The following is a 19,862-nucleotide window of genomic DNA, read 5'->3' as shown; positions in this document are numbered from 1 at the left end:
AAGGACATAGTTTATCAGAGTGAAGTACCTGATGTGGAAGAGCTTCGTCGACGAATCGTTAATGCCTGTCAAACTATTCGCGACACTCCAGGCATTTTGCAACGTGTTAGGGAATCGTTTGTAAGGCGTGTTCAAGTTTGCCTTAACGCGGGTGGTGAACACTTTGAACAATTCTTGTAGTAGTTATTTGTTACAGATTAAGAATGAAGAACTAATAAAAAATACATTTACATTGGGATCGTATCATGGCGTTTTCTCTGTGACACATCAAACACTAACGTAATGAACAAACTCAACCTTCAATCGCAACCATTTTACTGGGTGCTGAGAAATGTTAAAACACTATGACACTTGGTATTAGTTTAACATTACCGCCGTACGCGTACTTCTACCCATTTATACCCTTCTGCTATCTAAAGTTACATTAGTGTTTCTCAAATTCAAGGCTATTGAAATTCTCTATGACTTCGAAACAAGTTGGGTAATGGCAATAACCCTTACTCCACATTTTGGGATATTTTTTCGTTTTTGGGGCAAATGTTTGGGGGGCCATATCTCCGAAACTAAATGTTGTAGACCCCATGTTCTTTGATACGTTTCACTCAGTTTGGTCCAATAATCACGCTCCTTAATTTGTGATGGACCTTTCAAAAACACCCTGTATAATTTTGAAACTCTTGTTTACTTCATTTTGACATTTCTCTGGAGCTAAAATATTATAAGCATAAACAAGAACGAATTTAGGCTTAAATACATACTTGATATAATCAACTCCTGTCTTTACCAATCTCGCTAAGTTGTTTTTCAGTTGATGGAGATTATACACCAATATGAAATTTTTAGCACAAAAATAATAACATTTTCCCTATAATTTTTAATATTTTTGGGTTTTATAGTTTAATGTGTCATGGTTTAATTTAACTTCGAAAATTGCCATTTTAAAGTTGAAGTGGTGTGAATTTCAGAGCACAGGGATAGGTTATCCTATATCTCGCTTTATCAAGGTGGGAAAGAGCACCGACTGATAATTTGATTGACAGACGATTACAAAAATTACTTTTCACCAGGTGGGCCCGATAGAGAGTGGAGAAAGCATCCATCGACTAAGTGAACTTTTTCTAAAGGCCTTCTGTTTGATTTCAAAGGTGGGGTTGGGACATGGGGATTCTTTTAAGTTTCCACAAAGTTCGGTTGTCAGCACGCGCAAAGCTAGTTCTCTATGCAACTTAGCTCTGAACATGAATATATCATTCGTCTCTTGTTAGCACGCGCAAATCTACGTTACATAGAGACCTATTTTTGCGCGTGCTGACAACTGATGTTGTAACAGAGTATATACAGAATAAGCTGTCGTTCGAGATAGGGAGTTGCCTATCCTATAGCGTCGTGAAAACAAATTTCCGCACACGCATTCTTTATCCTGGTTCCTCTCTATACTTTCCAACTGTTTCGGGTGTCAGAACTCAAGAGCTTCAATTTTAAAACTTAGCTTTTTCCTTCGCTGTAAAATCATTTTGCAGGTTTCAACTTTAATGAAACCAAATGGTAAAATCGTCCCAATATCACAAAAGGGACCACTATTGAGACCCTAACGAAAAATTCGTAAAATGTTTGCGCTGAAGGCGCTAAACAAAGGGAGTGCAAAATTGGGGGAACAGGCAAGTCAACCCTGTCATAAAACCATTCGGAGAGAGTTTCTTAACATCTCTCCGCCAAGTCATCAAGCCATAAATTTAGGTAGATTCTTGGAAACTGAAATTAGTGCCTAATGGCATCCTAGTTCGGGAGGTCAGGGTCAGGAGGATCACCCCAGCTAAGATGACAATAGGACACCCTAAAGGAATAGAGGGTTGGAGAGTATGGCGACGCGCGGCTTTTAGCGCCTATACAGCGAGTGAAGTAGCCGGCCGTTACACTGCTTATCAAAACAAATATCTCTTACGAACTGTTCTATTCCTTCTAGGCCGGGGGTATAACTCCTTCTTACTTTACCAAAACTGAAATCATTTTAGTCTTTAAGCTCATTCAGCAAAGATGACCGACAAAAATACTCAAACTGTATGTGCGAAAAATGGTTGGGCCAAGCTCGAAGTAGAGATCGGGGAATTCGGCAGGTGGCCGAATTCAATAAGAGAGTTGTTTTGGCGTAAACCCCAAAGAAAGAATAACAATTTAATCAAAATATTATCATTTTGTTATTTAAATGACGCCGAGGAAAAAACGGTCATATCGGCGATGACATTTACTAAAGTGTCACACGGTTACACCGATCTATCGGCGGCCGTTATGGCTCAATTTTTCGCGTGGAAATCAAGCATTGACTTGCGAAGAACAGTGTTTAGTTTCCACGTGAAGCTTGGAAGCTTTTTAAATTTACAAAAAGAAAAGTAAGCCGAACTTTTAAATCTAAAATTTGTTTCATTTAAAGAGAGGTAGAAATTTCTCTCTTTATAACTCTGATGTTTCATAACTCTACCTATTTGGTTTCTTTTTCCTCCTTTTTTTCCTGCCCCAATAAGCACCACGATCGCTCTTTACTTATTTTTATTTTATTTATTTTTTTGGCTTCAAAATATTTTAAAATTAGTTTGCGCTCTCTATGATGAAACATTTCAATTGTAGATATTTATAATATTCCTTTAATAAATATGAAGGAATTCAATTATCAATGGTTTTCTCCTTTAAGGGTTGATTTCAAGTTCGATATCTTCCCTGCTGTGGAAGCCACCGCGTTCACTTCAACACCAAAGAAATGTATTGAATACCCGACTTCCAAACTCAAAAATACGAGAAAGTCATTGATCTTAAATGATTCTTTTTTTTAACAGCATTCACCGTTAAAAGATTTCAACCGGACGCCACAACATCCATGTATATACATTTATCTTATATTAACATTTACCGAAGCTCTCAATCATTGTCTTTACGTTAAAGGGTCAATGTTAAAAAGCCAAAAGTAATAACGCTGGACGAGGACGAAATGGATGATGACATGGATGAAATTCTAATAAGATCTATGGAAATGGCTGAAGCACAAATTGTAATTGTGCTTCCACTAATATTTCGTTCCAAATTTAACTAAGATATGCATTATAAAGTCACTAGAGAAGCAGGAAAAGGAGGAAACAAAACGAAGAGAAAATGTGGAGGAAGAGAAAGCGGAGGAAGAGGAGAAACAAAACATGGAGGAAGACAAGGAGATAGAAAAATCAGAGGAAGAGAAGGAGAAAAAAAAATCAGAGAAAACAGAGGAAGAGAAGAAATAGGAGAAAACGAAAAAAAAAATATATGGAAAAAACTTTTCAAACGTTATTCAAATAAAATTTTTATTTCAACATTTATGACTTACTCTGTATTCTAGCAGGGTCATATTTATATTATTTTTCAAGGTTGCAGCCGGTAATTGAGTTAAGATCGCTGCATAGTACTAAGACGCTCTACCATTGTACCATAAAGACTTGATAGATACTAAGTTTTCTTCCTTTAGTTTAGCCAAAGTGTCGGGGCGTCGGATATTTTTAGTTTGCGGGGTCGGTAAGGCTCAGCCCTTGGGCCATCTTTTTTTTTGGAATTTGATTTAGGCATAGTTACACCCAAAATTTTTTAATTTCTTATTTTTATTCTCACGTTGAGATGTTAAGGGTTCTTTAATTCAATTTTAAGAGCAGGGGCAGAAGAAAATATTTTCTTCTGGTAGGGGTTATTTAATTATTTATTACATTTAGAGCCTGTACAGGGTGTTTCTGCCATATATTAAAGGGTGCATGTGTTTTATTGTGACCAAAGAGCAAATGAAACGACAAGCGAATACGAGATACTTTTCGTCACTTTCCCTTGTAGGGGGAATTAACGTATCCGTCTTTTACTAATTCCTACGTATTCCGAGAATCTTGGAAAAAATATGTCTTAATTATTACAAACCCTTTTTAAAAACCTTATGACTTTTGACGATTGGTATATATATAGGCTTACAAGACGAAAGGTCATAACCTTTTCCCTCCCACGAAGTGCGCGCGCGTTCTAATCTCCCGTCTTCGGTGGTATAGTAAACGGAGTTGTAGTAATTTGGAAGAGCTTTAGGCTGGTCATCGGTGGCGTATGTCTACCAATTTTACGTTCTACAAAGGAAATGGCTAGTCCCAAGACAATTAGAAGGGAAGGCGACATGGGATAGCGATTTTATCTACGTTTCTGGCTCCAGCCAGTCGTGGATAAACGGGTTAAAATGTCAACTTAAATAAGGGCAAGAGAGAGAAGAAGCTAAAAGTACCGCTCCCATTTTTCATCGTCCCTTCTTTACAATTCACCTTGTTGGCTTGAGCAAATAAAATAGGAAAGTTTAAGGGGCAGTCCCTTTTTAGAGGCTCAAAGTTTTTCCTCTTCTTCGTGTCAACCAGTTTACTGTACCAGTTTTTAGGAATAAGTAGCAGTTTTTTGGGGGGAACTTAAAATTTGACTATTTACTCGGAAATGGCTAGTCAAAATAGGTGAATACTATAAATATTATTCCATTCCAGTTCATTAATTTGTTCTTGTTCTATAATAAATTTGTGTTTCTTTGCAAGTACTGTAACCGATGATGAAAAGGACGAAATTTTAAACAATTTGGAATATGATCCAAGGGACGATCAAACATTTCTCATGGAAACTGAATGTTTTGAGGTCTATGAGGAGAAAATAATTAACGAAAACATTGATCTTGAAATGGAAAATCTAGAGGAAATGGAAAAGGAAGATGAAGAAAATGAAATGCTAGAGCATGCAATGATATTGTTTGAAGGTGCACATGGACTGTTGCAGTATCCATATCCAGTTCCATGCTGGAACGAAGGAGAAAATCAGCTAGAAAATGCTATTGAAGCTCAAGCCAACATAAACGAAGCTATTATGGGCGGTGAGGACAGCGAGGATGAAGGGGTTGGAGGTGACATGTTTTAAAAGAAAAAATAAAGACTAAAGTTTTAACATTTAATACATTCATTGTCAGTATTGAGCCTTCGATTCCACATAATAAAATTTATTTCACCTCATTATAGTTATTAAGTTTTTGATTTTATTATATACGGTTATAATTTTATCACTGTTTAGAGTAGGGAATCGAGGGACTATTAACTCTGATTTTATGCACTGTAAATCATTTAAGCATTGTAAAAGATAGCGCTATTCACTCATTAGAGTAAGGTATAGAGATGTTATCCACTCATAAGGGTAGGGTATAGAGGGGCTATTCACTCGTACGATGTGGCTACTATTACGAGCCCTTGGGCCGTCTTGTTCTTTGATGTTTTTATTTCATGATAAAATGTTTTCGGAAAATGTAATTGTCCTTGAAAAAGCGTAGATATGTAATTTTTTAAATTAATTTAGAGGGACTAGATCGATTAACAGTAAAATCAGTTGATTGAATTAAATATTGACTAAGGATTGAGTGGATAAAAATAACTTGAAAAAAATTTCAATATCTGAACTTCAGTCAATTGATAAACCTCACACATATCGTTTGATTTTTCTGCCTTGGTCCAAACCAAGACGTTTTTATATAATAAAGAATATGATATAAAGTAAAAAGTTATTTATTTTCTTTAAAAGTATAAATTATAATAATAAGGATATTTTTTCAATTTTCATTTTAAATTGCATTTGATTTAACCTATAGTAATTTCTTCTATCTTCGTAAGGAAGATGATAAATTTTAATATTATTTTTAAATCTTACGTAAGTCATTAAGTTTTTCTTTGATATACAAAGCGTTTAGTTGTTTTCTAACGTAAAGTTCCAAGACTAATCTTTCGAGATCTGTAGTTTTAACTTTAAAGGTATGATAAATTTCTTCCGTGTTTTCTTGGGGTTTTTCAGGTGTTTTTTTCCTCGGTCTTGATTTTGTTATTTATTGACTTGGTGTACGTCTCTGTTTCATCTATGTTAAAGGGTATGTTTTTTGTGTGCCTACGTCTGATAAAGTTGCACTTAGGGAAATGTTTCAAATGTTCTTCGTAAGGATTATCGGTGGGTTTCCAGGCTAATAAAATGCCGTTCCATTCGAAGCACTGTAGTAGATCATCGGAATGTAACGAATAAAATCCCGCTCTGCATAAAGTTTTTTATAGTTTCCTTCTTGTGGCGAGGAGTAAAAAGTATGATATCTCTGCAGCTCCGAGCTCATGATGATGAATGAATATGATGATAGAAATATTCGATTTATTTATCACCAATAGTTCCAACCCCTCTCTTTTACCCCCCCCCATTACTTAATATATGAAATAAAAGAAAACAGTATTAAAAAGGTGACACATTTATTTTTTAAAAATACAAAAGAGATTACAAAGAATATTTCTTAACAAAAGGATTAAGTTATTCTTTACGGGCGCGTTTCAACATGATTGTAAGATGACGTCATTCTTCTAACAATCTCGTCCAAACTCTGAAACCAGAGATTAAGGAATTGCAGTATTTCCAAGATCAATAAAATAAATAGTACAATAAGTAGTTTTTAGGGAGTTGATCTCCAAGATCTGGCGTATTCTTGTCAACCTTTGTGGACTTGACTCCATAACAACTCACAACATACAATGGGGATGGGAGAACGTAGCAGCCTCCCGCACCTATTGGTAACGGACCCTTCAGCGTGTCAGAGTGAGTTATTTTTACAATCATTTTATTATGCCCTTAAGATCTTTGTTGATCTCCTTCCCCCTCCCACCCCCCTTGGGTGGAGTATATACCGTAAAGCCCCGTTCACAAAGGCGCTTATAGCTGAAGCTGATTGCTGAAACCGAGAGCTTGGGTACGTTCAGTAACCAAAACCTCAAGGAAATCGCTGTTTTCTTGATGTTTGGTTGATGGGCTCGAGACGTCACAGTGACGTAAAAGGTTGTTGTACGGAAAAGTGACATTTTGAAGTTAGCGCTGTTTTAGAAAATGGAGTTGGGGAAACGTCTTAGTGGCCCTCAAAACGTTACGAAGCGCAAGTGGCTCAATTCAATTATTAATGAGCTCGCAAATAATGAAATTGTTTGAGAAAATTATGTCTATTTGAATGGTAGAAGAAGTTTTGTAAAGAAAACTAATACTATGATTGTAGGAATAGCATTATTGGAATTTAATTTTTAAATCTCGCGCCAACTTTTCGTCTGTCGAGTGTTCAACAGTCAAGCGCTACGTCACGCCATCAAAAAAACCATATCGATTAGATGGTTTTTTTGATGGGCAAGCGCTGAGCATCATGACGTCAAAACCGGAAACTCGAAAAAGCGTACAGTAGGGAAAATTTGACATCGCTTAGTAAGCGTTGTCATCAAAGAGGGTTACTGAACGTACCCCTTATTTCGTTCTCCGCTTGCGCGTGAGGGTTCACAAAGCGGCTTATGTCGACTGGAAAGTAGAATATGCCGAAAGCTGAAGCTGATTGACGTTGTCAGCTTCTATCTATCTCCCCTAGATATTTGAGCAAGCTGAAACGGTATTTTAAAAGTCCAAGCAGACGATCCTTTTCTCGACGGCATCAAATATTCAAATTATTGGCGGAGTTAACTGCCAATTTTTTATGTAATGAGATGAGTTCTTTAAAAGAACGCAAACAAAATGAAAAGGCTTTAAAGGCCGATAAACGTCTGAAAGAAATTGAAAAGAAGGAAAATCTTATAGAGGTAATTAGGAGAAAAGAAGTTATATGGAACAAATTTGATAAAAAACACAGAGACCGAGATGAATTAGAAAATGCCTGGGATGAAGTAGAAATTGAAACCAAAATGATAAGTAAGTAGATTATTATGATAAATAAAACTCTTAAACGACTTTCATTTTACATTTTTTCAACAGAAAAAGATGCAAAAACTACCTGGAAATATCTTAAAGACCAGTTTCGGGAACATTTTCATTTAATTTCAAAAACAAAATCAGGGCAGGAGTATATAGAAGAAGAAGATGTATCGATGATAAAATGGCCATTTTTTAAAAGTTTATTGTTTTTAAAAGACGTGGTGACGAGGAGACAGTATGCTTATTGTTTAACCTTCAAAGTTTTGTTCTATTAAACATTTATATCATACAATTTCAGTACAACATCAAACATGTGCGGAAAATTCAATGGAAATGAGGAAATAATTTCACGAGATGTGAGTCAAGTACCGAGGGGCAAATCACTCAAAACTCAGTCTCTTCACCGATTAATTGTACACGTAATGTTTTTAGCACAGGCAAGGGTAGGGCTTTTTAAGATTTCGTATAATCCCTATTGTTCAGTTAAAACCAGAGTTTACACTAATTACACTGAGTGATTTGCTACTTGTCAAGACTTACAATAGCACATATACTTTTTTATTTAATGCATTAATGGAATCGCACTGTTACTTAGGATGAATCGTCGGAAATAGAAGAAAGGCTGCCAGTAACAAGACCAGATATTGTGAGTGAAGACTGTTGTGAGACGAGATCATCAACATCATCATCGAAATTGCCATCCTCATCCTTCACAGAGGCTCCTGATATTGCAAATGAAGGCTGTGGTGAGACAAGATCATCATCATCGTCATCGAAGTTGCCATCCTCATCGCTCACAGAGCCATCAAAAGTTAGGAAGTGACAACGGACCATAGAGGATGTGGAAATTAATAAAATTGATGGGTATGAAAGTTCTCTAGCTGGATCAATATGATTTTGTAATTTATCCATTACATAGTTATGATTGTATTTTTAAACTATTCAAATATATGTTAGAATTTTAGCCAAAGTCGCTGCTCCAGAATCAAAAGACGAAGCCCAGTTGTTTGCCGATTTCATTGCTAGTAAGCGGAGAAAAGTTGATAAAAAATACCTAAGACAGTGTCAAAATCAAATTTACAATTGCATGAATGAATTTATTGACTTGTCAGAAACAAATTGAAGATATTAATGTTTAATAAACTATTTTAACGTTTACAATTGTTTATTTATTTTTTAACGCCTGGCAAATCCCATTGCCAAGGAACAGCTCCTTCATTCCAGAAATACTCTGCGTAACTATCACGACATTGCCTTGCATTTAATGAAAAGTTTCGCGCTTGTGAACCTCTTAAGTTGCGTAAACCAGTTTGAGGCTCATCTTGCCAGGTTCCAGCATGCAATATTCCTAGGCTATCTGTAAAATCAGCATAGCCTGGTGGGCAATAAACTCTTTTTGACGGTTGCTTGTTTTTTTCTGATGACATTAAGTAATTATGCAAGACAACAGTTGCCTTAACAACCCGATCAACGTTCTGTGGCATAAGATTTATCGTTCGATGGAATACTCGCCACCTTGCTCCTAGAATCCCAAAGGCATTCTCGCTGCAACGTCTTCATGAATTGTTAATCGCATTATTGTGGGTTTTGCATACACGCAATTTAATTCAACTTAATTTCTATACCTTGCCCTACTGAGACGGTAATTAAAAACCCTCATTTTTGATGTTAACCCCTTCCCAGGAAATGGTCTTAGAAAATTAGTTGTCAGAGCAAATGCTTCATCTCCAAGAAGCACGTGGGGTGCAATAACATCACTTCTCTGTAGCTTGGTTGGCTCAGGAAATCCTATTTGTCCACTGTTTAATGCTTTGCCAATGTCCGATGAGCCAAAAATACCACCATCCGAGTTAGAACCATACCCTCCGATATCCACGGCCAAGAATCTGTATTCAGCATCAACCACTGCCATCAATACAATTGAGTTTGTACCCTTTAGTGAAAGTAAAATTTTTGAATTGAGGATCTTGCAGTTCACATAAACATTTTTAAAGGAATCCACAAGTCGCTTGTCTGGGGTAAAATTTTGATACCGCTCGCCATGCTGGGGGATTTTCCAGACGTTAACGGAAATTCAGATTGGCAAGCGCAAAGGGTTTGACAAGCGACTTGTGGAACCCATTAACGTCTACTTTATAATTGAAGAACATGGATCCGCTATTTGGTGGCTGTTGTATTGTAATGTGTTTACCGTCAACCGCCCCACAACAGTTAGGATATTGCCATTGACGGCTGAACTCGAACGCAGCTTCCGTCCACATTTTTTTATCTGGGGTCTTACATAATACGTTTAAAATTACTTGTAGAAATGGTTTTTTATAGATAAGAGGCCATACTTTCAAAACTAAAGGTTGTAAAACCTCCCAAAGAGCATCACATGTTTCAGTAATAACTGCATGTGCAGTGCTTTTCCCTATACGAAAGCCATAAGAAATGCTAGCAAGACTTTCCCCTGTTGCTAAATACCTAAATCAGTAAAACCACTTTTAGTAATGGGAAAGTAACACAATTTAGAAATAGCACAAAAAATATATTTATTTTCAATGGAGAAACAATGCGTACATACCTTAAAGTTATAGCGAGGCGATGTTTAGGGGACAATGGCTCTCTAGATGAGGGTTTTTTTTTTAATGAGCCATTCAAAAGCTTGGCCAGTTCACCAAATATCTCGGGTGACATTCGTGTAAAGTTCCGAAAGTATTCATGATCATATTTTCTCATTGCCTTTAACTATCAAAATAAATTATGTGAGATTCAACAATACAAATTCACAAATTACTTAATATCATAATAAGATTGCTGGTAACCACACAGACCAGGTACAAATGTCGCAACTATTGACAATTTTATATAAAAAGTTGTTTTTCTTAATCACCAAACACGAGCACGTCACAGAAAGTAAAGTAAACTGCCGAACTAACTAGAAGAATAAGCGTTTGCGTTACCGTAACACTCACATTCGTGAAAGAAAGACATGGAGTGCTAACTGAAAGCCCTATATACTATTTATGAAAGAAAAAAAACACTATATACAAGTTACAAAGTTAGTTAAATTAACGTTTGGCTAGGCTTCAACAATTTTAGCTTTTAACTGGGTCTGTCACTAGTCACAACAGAATGTCAGTCTCTCTCAGATATAACTAGGCCTTTGTTAATTTTACGAAAGTTTTACCAAAGTATGGAAATAACCTTGTTGTTTTCTTTTTACCCAAATCGGGTGAACCCACCAGCGACGTTTCAAACGTTTCAACTTTTTTTTTCAATAGTAACAGTTTTTTCTTTAATAACAATAACGTAACTACTACGCTAGTCATTTCTTCTTCTTCGGAATTCATCTTGTTTTGAATGACTCAGTAAGCGCCAAGCGGAAGAAATCGGCTTTTTTTGTGAACAGATTTTTGGGAGCTGAGGCGGACGGCCGTGCGAGGACGCTTAAAGCGTAATCTCGTTGTGAGGAAATCGGTCTCTACTTTCAGGAATCAGCTTCAGCTATAAGCGCCTTTGTGAATGGGACTTTAAGGAATGTATCCTAAATTCTTAATCGGTGCTAAATTTAAAGTTTTTTAGTGAAACATAGAGTAATTTTGATAAATGCTGTGCAAATTTATCGACACGTTTTTAACAATTTGAAATGTTTTTCAAATGACGCTTTTCGTGTCGGTAAACTGTATGCTAAAAGACTGATTTCGTTTCGGTGGTCTATTCATTTTCCCATGTATTCCTATGGGATTTTATGAATTTTGAATTATCGTTTTCGTGTCGGTCAATTGTAACCCAAATGATCAAAAACGTTTCGATTGTTTTTTATTTCTAACACGAAATGCGTTGTGAATGATGCTTCTTTCAATACCGTTTTACGTTTTCCACAAATTTTTGATTACGCTGCCGATAATTTTGATAAATATAGCACGTTTAGGTCAATGCTTCGGTCTAATGATATATTGCCTTTCTGTTGACGCAACGGAAACATCTTAAACTTGTTGAGACTTGTCCTAATAATGCCCTCGGGGCAAACACCTGTAATCAATTTAATGCTTGAACCCCCTTGTAGGATGAATCACCAGCCCCTATTAATAAAGCAATAAATCACTCTAAAAATAAATTCCATTGATAACCTTGCACTACAAATGGTTCAACCCCCCTCCCAAAGCCATTAAGACACGCAAGGACATGTTTAAGTATAACTAAAACACAGATGGGATAAAGGTGTACCCTCGCCCCCCCTTTTCAATGCAATAAAACCTGGGGGGTGGTCCAATTAAAGAAAGGACAAAATAAATTCCATTGCTAACAATACAACTGGCTCGACCACGCCCCCAAAAGCCATTACGACACGTCTGAACGTGTTTACGTATAAGCAAAAAACAGATTGGGATAAATTCTTTTGTTATGAACCATATTCGACCCCCTCCTCCCCCTTAATGTCATATAACACAAACCTGGGTGGCCAAAAGGGGATTTTGTAAACTATAGAGAGTCATTTCACTTCCGAACTCTGGAGAGAAAGGTTGGTGACAAGGCTAGTAAGAAATCACGTGTTTCCTCCGATGCACCTTACGGAATATGTAATTCTTGTTTTGGTAAAAATGTCCCTTAAAATGTGCTAAATAGAAAACATATGAGACAGTCTAGCCATATTCGTGTATACTTTACTCGGAAATGTTAAGATCGGTAAGTTTTTTAGCATAATAAGTAATATTCCGGTATATTTCATTCATCTGACCACATCTCTTTCGGTATGGCCGAAAATGTTCATGAAAACCTCAAAAAACTAGAGTATGTCCCCATGCCACGTACGGGTCATCTACACTGCCCTCATTGTGATGGGACTTTAAAAGACGTGCCTGACTGCGACCAATTAAATTATTTGTGCACATCACTTGACTGTGCGCACTTTAGACGTTGTGTTTTAGTTCAATCTAAAAATCTTATCCGTATGTCGACTCATAAAGAGCTAAAACATCTTCTTGACGAGCGAAACCTTTGTACTCTGTGTGGTGAGTTTAAATACCGGATTAAGAACTTGTGCTCGTGTTACGAGTGGACAGATGGTTCACCAGAGATTTAAATCAGCTACAGCAGTGACTTTCGAGATGAAATAGAATTGTGGAAGCATCATAGTTGATGCAAATCATATTTTGCTTCATAAAAAAATGGTATCTTTTACTTTGCATCATAACAATGTTTGTATTTTAGTCGATATTCATGTGTACTTTAGTATTATTCGTATGAAGTTCAGTAATTATTTCTAATAGGCCACTTGTGCATGGTAAAATTCGTGTTTTTTAGGTAGTTCATGTGTATTTTAGCCAGTATTCAGCTATAACGTTTGCATGTATTTTATATAAATCCCTTGTAGTTTAGTATTACTCGTATGAAAGTCAGTATTAGTTTCTAATAAGCCACTTGTGCATGGTAAAATTGGTGTTTTTGAGGTAGTATTATATAAATTCCAGTATTTTAATCAATATTCATGTGTATTTTAGAAGTAGTCAGCATAACTTTTGAATGTATTTTATATAAATCCCTTGTAGTTAAGTATTATTAGTATGAAATTTAGTATTAGTTTAGATTAAAATGGATGCTGTTACTAAGCAGACGTTAATTCGCGAAGCTCTTTCAAAGCCAGGGAAAATAGTGGCAGTTACTTTTATCCTCGTAACTGTATTTCTAGTTGAATTTGCATTTTGGTATTGTAAAAATATTACCTCAATTTCGGATAACGCAACAAAAATATCTTAAACATGTAGAGACTTGTCACGATAATGCCTTCGGGGCAAACACCTTGAATCAATTAAATGTTTCGTGGTAGGAAGAGTCACCAACTAACAAAGCAATAAACTGAGCGTGGTTACGAATAAATAAAAAGCCGATGGAATGTCTTAAGACGTTTGGGCTAGTCATAAATCACTCTAAATACAGATTCCATTGATAACAATGCAAATGGTTTAGCCACGCCCCCTTTTAAGGTCCTAAACCACCTGGTCGGTGGCCAATTAAGGACAATAAAAAAAGATCCAATATACCCTCAGGCTAAATATCAACCCCGCTATCAAGAAAATCTCGCAATAAAGATCATTCGGTTGTAACCTTTTAAACAGTAAAGACCTGTAGCAAGAATGTCCACCAATGCCGGAGATCGGGTTTTAGATTACCGCATAAACGCCGCGTTAGACTAGGGGATGAATGCTCTGCCGATTTCGGGGTGAATGCATACAAGCCAAGCCTACTTTTGACAAAAAAGGACGGAACTATTCTCACCATCTCGGAAGACGTTTTGAAGGAATTTATGGAGGAGTGGACGGAGATATATTCAGCTATGGAAACTGGCGACTGGGGTAATTATCGTCACTTGAACTTGAAAATAAAAATAACCGTTATGGAGGGGAATATAGTATTCGAGGATGGTAGCGTCTTCACTCTAACAAAGGCCGAGGCAGGGAAACTGAACGAGAAATTTAGTTATATGAGATTTCACTTCAAGCTTTTAAATGATCAAGCCGAAGTTATTAAATGCATGTGCGAAGCTATTATAAAACGCATGAATGATATATATCAAAATGGGCGGGGCTTTACCTTTCCTCACTCGGTCTATATACCACTCTAGTCACTATAGCGTGTTACCACGGATAAAGAACGCGCGTGAGGAAATTTGTTTTCACGATATAGGATCGGCAAAGCTAGGTTTTTACGTAATCTAGTATAACCCGTGCTGACAAGAGATAAAAAACTTCCGGACCAGCCAGTTTTTTTTAGCTCGAGTGCACGGACCTCTGGGCCTTAGTTTCAAATACGCGTGAAATTACCTACAGCCTACTGCGCGTATTTGAAACTAAGGCCTAGAGGTCCGGGCACTCGAGCTAAAAAAAAACTAGCGGTTATTTTAAATCCCGAAGATCCTCAAGTTTTTTGTCTCTTGTCGGTACGTACGAGGCTACGTTCCATAGAGAAAAATATATATGCGCGTGCTGACAACCGATGTTTTTACCAGAGTATATACGGAATAAGCCGTCGCCAGAGATAGGGAGTTGCCTATCCTGTAGAGTGAAAACAAATTTCAACCTCACGCGCGTTTTTTATCCACGGTGTTACCACGAACTTTGTAGTGACGTCAGACGCTCTTATCTCTTAGCTTATTTTCAGGCGACCATATTGGCAGTCGCGAGACATCGTCAGCTTGGGCAATACAAATTCGGGACCCAATGTTGACGTCACAGTATTTCCCCCCTAGCTTCGTGGTAGCACACCCACTATGAGTAACGGATTAACGGAACAACCCGTCTACACGTGACTCTACCATAGACATATTTTGGGCCATGTTAAAGCTTCGGTTAAAGTAATTATACAGCACTTATTATTAACTTAATTTTTTCAATACATTCGCACGGTTAACGATATAAAATAGCTTGCTGTTTCATATTCAGTACTCTGCCTACAATCTCGAAGGAAAGAGAGAGGGGAATGGAGTGGAAACCCCGCATACCTATAGCGCTGCCTTTGTACCCCCCCCCACCTACGGCCCAGCACCGTAGTCCTCCCAGCATCCTCAGCGGTTAGGTACGGTCATACTGGACGAAATTGTATCGTGTATCGAGTGACTCCGGAGTCCGGGTGACGGGAGTTTCTCAAGCGTTCGCGAATCTTATTTCAAATTTTTATTTTTACTATTATTTCTATTTACCTATATTAACTATAATATTTGAAAACATTCAAAGAATTAAGCCCGGGGAAAGAAGAAAACGACGCCTTCTTTAAAACAGGTGACGTCAGAGATTGTTTACATAGGCTCGGATATGCGCGAAAATTGCGCGCGTAGCGCTAGTACGCTTATGTGTAGTCTCTACTCCTACAATACAGCTCCGTGAAAGGACGCTCCCCGTTTCTTAAAAATAGAAGCTAGTTTTTAATGGCTCTACGCGGCAGCACTGGGCAATCGCCTACCGAAGGGGTTCTGTACAAGAAGTATCCTCAAGTTTTTTAAAAATTTTATCCGCAAATTAGGACCCCCCGCCATCTTCATTTTTGTCCAATCCATCTCACCTCCCTTATCCCCGCTACGATGGACCAACATTCAGCCCAACTTTCCCGCCAAATTTTCAAAAGTCATAGTGCTAGCGACGTGACACATTGAAGGAATCGGGGGTTAATGACCAAGGCTTAGTATAAATTACTAAGAAAATGTTTATTTTAAATCTAAGTTTTTTGGTAACAACGTTTTATTTAAGATTTCGTAGCGCATTTGTCGTCGGAAACGTGGCATGTTGCTCTGCAAAATAAAATAGGTTAATAAGTTAATATTTAAATGTAGTAAATAAAACTTTAATATTTACTTGCGTAAATGTTATTTCAGCATTTCGCGTAATATATTCGGCGTATTTGCAAATAAACATTCCGCAATCAAAGCCATTCTTTCATCGTGGAATATTCTAGAAATAACATGGAGTTGATCAACATTAATCGCAAAATTAAATAACAATAAATATATAAAAATAAAAAATAATGCAATACTTTAACTGTTTCTAGTTTCCAATCGCTCGTATAAAGTTCAATTTTACGTTTATTCCAGCTTTCCTTCGCCAAATAATCTTTTAACGCCTTCAAACACGCATCATTACTTCCTCCCATAGAGTCGTAGTATCGGATTTCTCGTTCACGAAAATCGATCACCTAAAATAAAAATAAAAGACGTTACATTAAATTGATTTCTTATAAGTTATAAACAATATAGAAAAAGTAAATATAGAAAAAGTAAATATATTTATATTTTTTGTAAACATTATAGTACGGATCATACCGCTAAACACCACTGCTTTTCCACATTCAGATAGATAGGAACCAAAAGAAGATCGAAACAAAAAATATCTTCTAGTTTCGTCCACCCACGCACAGTATCGTAGCCAGAATTAAATAGCCTCGGGTAGAAGAAAGTATCGAAAGCGAAACACGCTGGGTAATTCTTTTCTTTCCCACGTGTCATTAACATTTTGTTGAAATAATTTGTTATCTGTTTATAATAAAAGATTATTATTATTATTATTTAAAACCATTTTTAAAACTGAAACTACAAATTTACATTATCATTTAAATTTAAAATTTAAAATAATAATTTGAGATCGTCCATTTTGATGTAATTTGTTTCGTCACTCCTTTTAATTTCCGTTTCATTTCTATTCGTCGATAAAAATCCTGAATCGTCGGATTCCCATTTTTGTATCAATCCTAAACACGATAAAATACTTAACCTAAAAACAAGGTTAGTTCAAGTAAAGGCAAAGAAAGTGAAAGTCAAATAAGATCACACCATTTATCGATTTCATCTTTGCACGGTAACGATTTATGAAAAGCGGCGGCAAATTGTTCGACGAATAGATTCTCATTGGCAAAGTGAAAGGCTTCGGGTGGCAATCCCATGTCCAAGATGGTTCATTCCAGAGTGTCTTTCGGCATAATAAAACCGTACGATTTTTGTAAAACTAAATTTAACCCTTCCTTTGGCGTTTTTGGTAATTTGAAATCGCCTTTTTCAGACGAATTAGCGAATAAGTTAAAATAGTCGATGTCGGAAGTCTAAATTTAAAGGGTGATTTGAATTGATAACATACAAGTTTTCCTGCACTCTGCTATATCATACCATAATACTGTACTGGAGAGCGCTGCCTTCTACCGAACTGACAACGTAACCTTGTGATTTGATTAATTGAGCCATTTGTTCGAAGGTGTCAATTGGTAAAGCGACGGGAGACAAACTCGTAGTCGAAGTCAAGTAAGACCCGTAAAAAGATTCCAAAGTTCCGAAAAATAAAATAGTGCTAATGAGAAGGATCAAACTCGTTGATTGCCATTGATCTTCGGTACTTTGAATTCCTTATTTTAAACAGAATGTCAGAGAAAATTTTCTTTTGTTAATCGAACGGGTGTTAAAAATAAGGAATATATCAAATAGGAATTACGCGTTCATCTACAATAATAAAGAAGATACAAGTGATGAAGCAAGGAGGATTTACAACAGACTTGTTCTGGAAAGGGGGGATGTTAAAAAACGGGGCAGATACCGCATACAGTCACGCGCATGCCGTTGGTAAAGCCATGCGTCACGTGATTGTTGTTGGAAACGAGGGTTATTTAAAATTATAAACAAACTCATGAGGTTAGAGCAAGGAGGCATGAACGCATGCGCCAGATCGTACACTCTCTTGCCGTGGGGGGTGGGGGTAGCGGTAACCATGGTAACCGGGGAACGGCACAGAACCGTTTTAGAAACGAGGTGCTACGTGCCTTTGTCTGACTCAGAGTCTCCTCTCTTATACATTCTCCTTGGATAAAGTAAACCGATAAGAGTTTGCACAGTGGCACTAGACGATAATTTGAATTTTCTACCATAACACGCCAATTGCATTGAAAATAGGCCTTACACGCAATAAAAAGTAATTGATCGAATCATTTACGCTCTTTCGAATTAAAAGAGAAACTTCTATTGAAGACTATTCTTTTTCGAATAACTTGTTACTCATGATTGGTATTCTAACCTTGACGTAATGTTATTTTCACAATAATCCAGAAAACGTTATTTTCCTTGGACGACCAAGTTGCAAATTTGATTAGCAAAATTATCGTCGCCAAGAATGATAAAATTAATATCCAAACCTGCCAGAAAGAAAAATTTATTTATAATAAGAATTGATCCTTAACTTAATGGGATAATACTTCAGTTTTCAAAGGTTCAAAGAGAAAGAACGTATTGGTCACTCTGTTAACGCTGGGTGCTTTAGTAACAAACGTCACTGCATCTTGGAAATACGGATATGAAAAATCAACAAATGGTTTGCGATCCAGCGATAAAGTTAATGTTGAATGTGCCATTCTAGATTCCTGTGAAAGTACCAATGATTAAAGCGTTAAAATCTAAGTTAAAAATTAAATCGAAGGAAAATGAATCTTCCCAAATCGTTAAAATATCTCAAGCCATTAGCAAGTCACTATAATTCTAAAACTGTAATAGCTTTACATTAATCATGGTGGTGGAATTAGAAATTTAGAGGAATGATGTACGAAAGATAAGGCAAGATAAACTATCGAAATATCTGGCATTATAAGCTTACCCACGAGTCGAATAAGGATACTTATCTCGTTATTGCAATAATCCAACATAGGTTTTTGGGGAGTAAACCGATTAATTAACCAGTTCCTATTTGTTTACCTCTATTTAACTAAAAATATATTGTACCTTTCGTGCAACCATTCCCACAAGTCCAGTGCAATGATTAGCCCTTAGATTACACACTCCCCACTGGCCATCTTCAGGAGTTACAATTTCAAATCTACATCGAATACACAATACACAATTTATATGAACAATAACGCAATAAATATTATATATACAGGGGAATTTCAGGTGCAAAACAAAACTGAATATGTTGAATGAAAAGTTCGAAAGGCTTTATGGGTAAAATATCCTAAACGCCAGGAAAGTACAATTTCAAAATTCCAATTTGTGATTAAAACAATCCGGTTGAAATGACGGAGGCGAGGTTCGAACACGCGTGTTTAGAGCCCAATGGATTAGCAGTCCATTTGTGTTCAAAACAAAACGGATAAAACGACGGAGGCGAGATTCGAACTTGCACGGGCGGAGCCCAATGGATTAGCAGTACATCGCCTTAACCACTCGGCCACCCCGTCCTCGATTTAAAACTGGTTTAATTATTTTGCCTGAATTTGTGATTAAAACAATCCGGTTGAAACGACGGAGGCGAGGTTCGAACACGCGTGTTTAGAGCCCAATGGATTAGCAGTCCATCGCCTTAACCACTCGGCCATCCCGTCCTCGATTTAAAACTGGTTAAATTATTTTGCCTGAATTTGTGATTAAAACAATCCGGTTAAAACGACGGAGGCGAGATTCGAACTCGCGTGTTTAGGGCCCAATGAATTAGCAATCCATCGCCTTAACCACTCGGCCATCCCTTCCGCCATTTAAACGAGTTAGATCATTTTGACTGCATTTGTGTTCAAAAGAAAACGGATAAAACGACGGAGGCGAGATTCGAACTCGCGCGGGCAGAGCCCAATGGATTAGCAGTCCATCGCCTTAAACACCCCGTCCT

The 19,862-nt window shown here is 36.9% G+C and overlaps 2 protein-coding genes, 1 long non-coding RNA gene and 1 other non-coding gene across 4 annotated transcripts; 1 reads left to right on the top strand and 3 right to left on the bottom strand.

Moving 5' to 3' along the window:
• Positions 1-2,452: 2,452 nt before the first annotated feature.
• On the top strand, positions 2,453-3,339 carry LOC149583065 (uncharacterized). The gene is made up of 2 exons (XR_016380578.1): positions 2,453-3,040; positions 3,099-3,339. It is a non-coding gene; the product is annotated as an uncharacterized LOC149583065 (long non-coding RNA).
• A 12,601-nt stretch (positions 3,340-15,940) lies between these two features.
• Positions 15,941-16,741, bottom strand: LOC149583064 (sentrin-specific protease 1-like). The gene is made up of 4 exons (XM_089864094.1): positions 16,646-16,741; positions 16,267-16,425; positions 16,089-16,166; positions 15,941-16,024 (listed from the first exon to the last, which is right to left on the bottom strand). Exons 1-4 carry the CDS (start codon positions 16,739-16,741, stop codon positions 15,941-15,943), a joined length of 417 nt encoding a protein of 138 aa, XP_089720220.1.
• Positions 16,742-17,181: 440 nt separating this feature from the next.
• Positions 17,182-18,618, bottom strand: LOC149583063 (uncharacterized). Its single transcript, XM_089864093.1, has 4 exons — positions 18,463-18,618; positions 18,285-18,402; positions 17,390-17,622; positions 17,182-17,325 (listed from the first exon to the last, which is right to left on the bottom strand). Exons 1-4 carry the CDS (start codon positions 18,616-18,618, stop codon positions 17,182-17,184), a joined length of 651 nt encoding a protein of 216 aa, XP_089720219.1.
• A 737-nt stretch (positions 18,619-19,355) lies between these two features.
• Positions 19,356-19,437, bottom strand: TRNAS-GCU (transfer RNA serine (anticodon GCU)). Its single transcript has one exon. It is a non-coding gene; the product is annotated as a tRNA-Ser (tRNA).
• Positions 19,438-19,862: the final 425 nt, after the last annotated feature.

Source organism: Phalangium opilio, unplaced genomic scaffold, assembly GCF_054372755.1.
Source record: "Phalangium opilio isolate 3A_F unplaced genomic scaffold, DU_Popi_V2 ptg001662l_1, whole genome shotgun sequence".
NCBI lineage: Eukaryota > Metazoa > Arthropoda > Arachnida > Opiliones > Phalangiidae > Phalangium > Phalangium opilio.
This window is presented reverse-complemented; position numbering and strand designations above follow the sequence as displayed.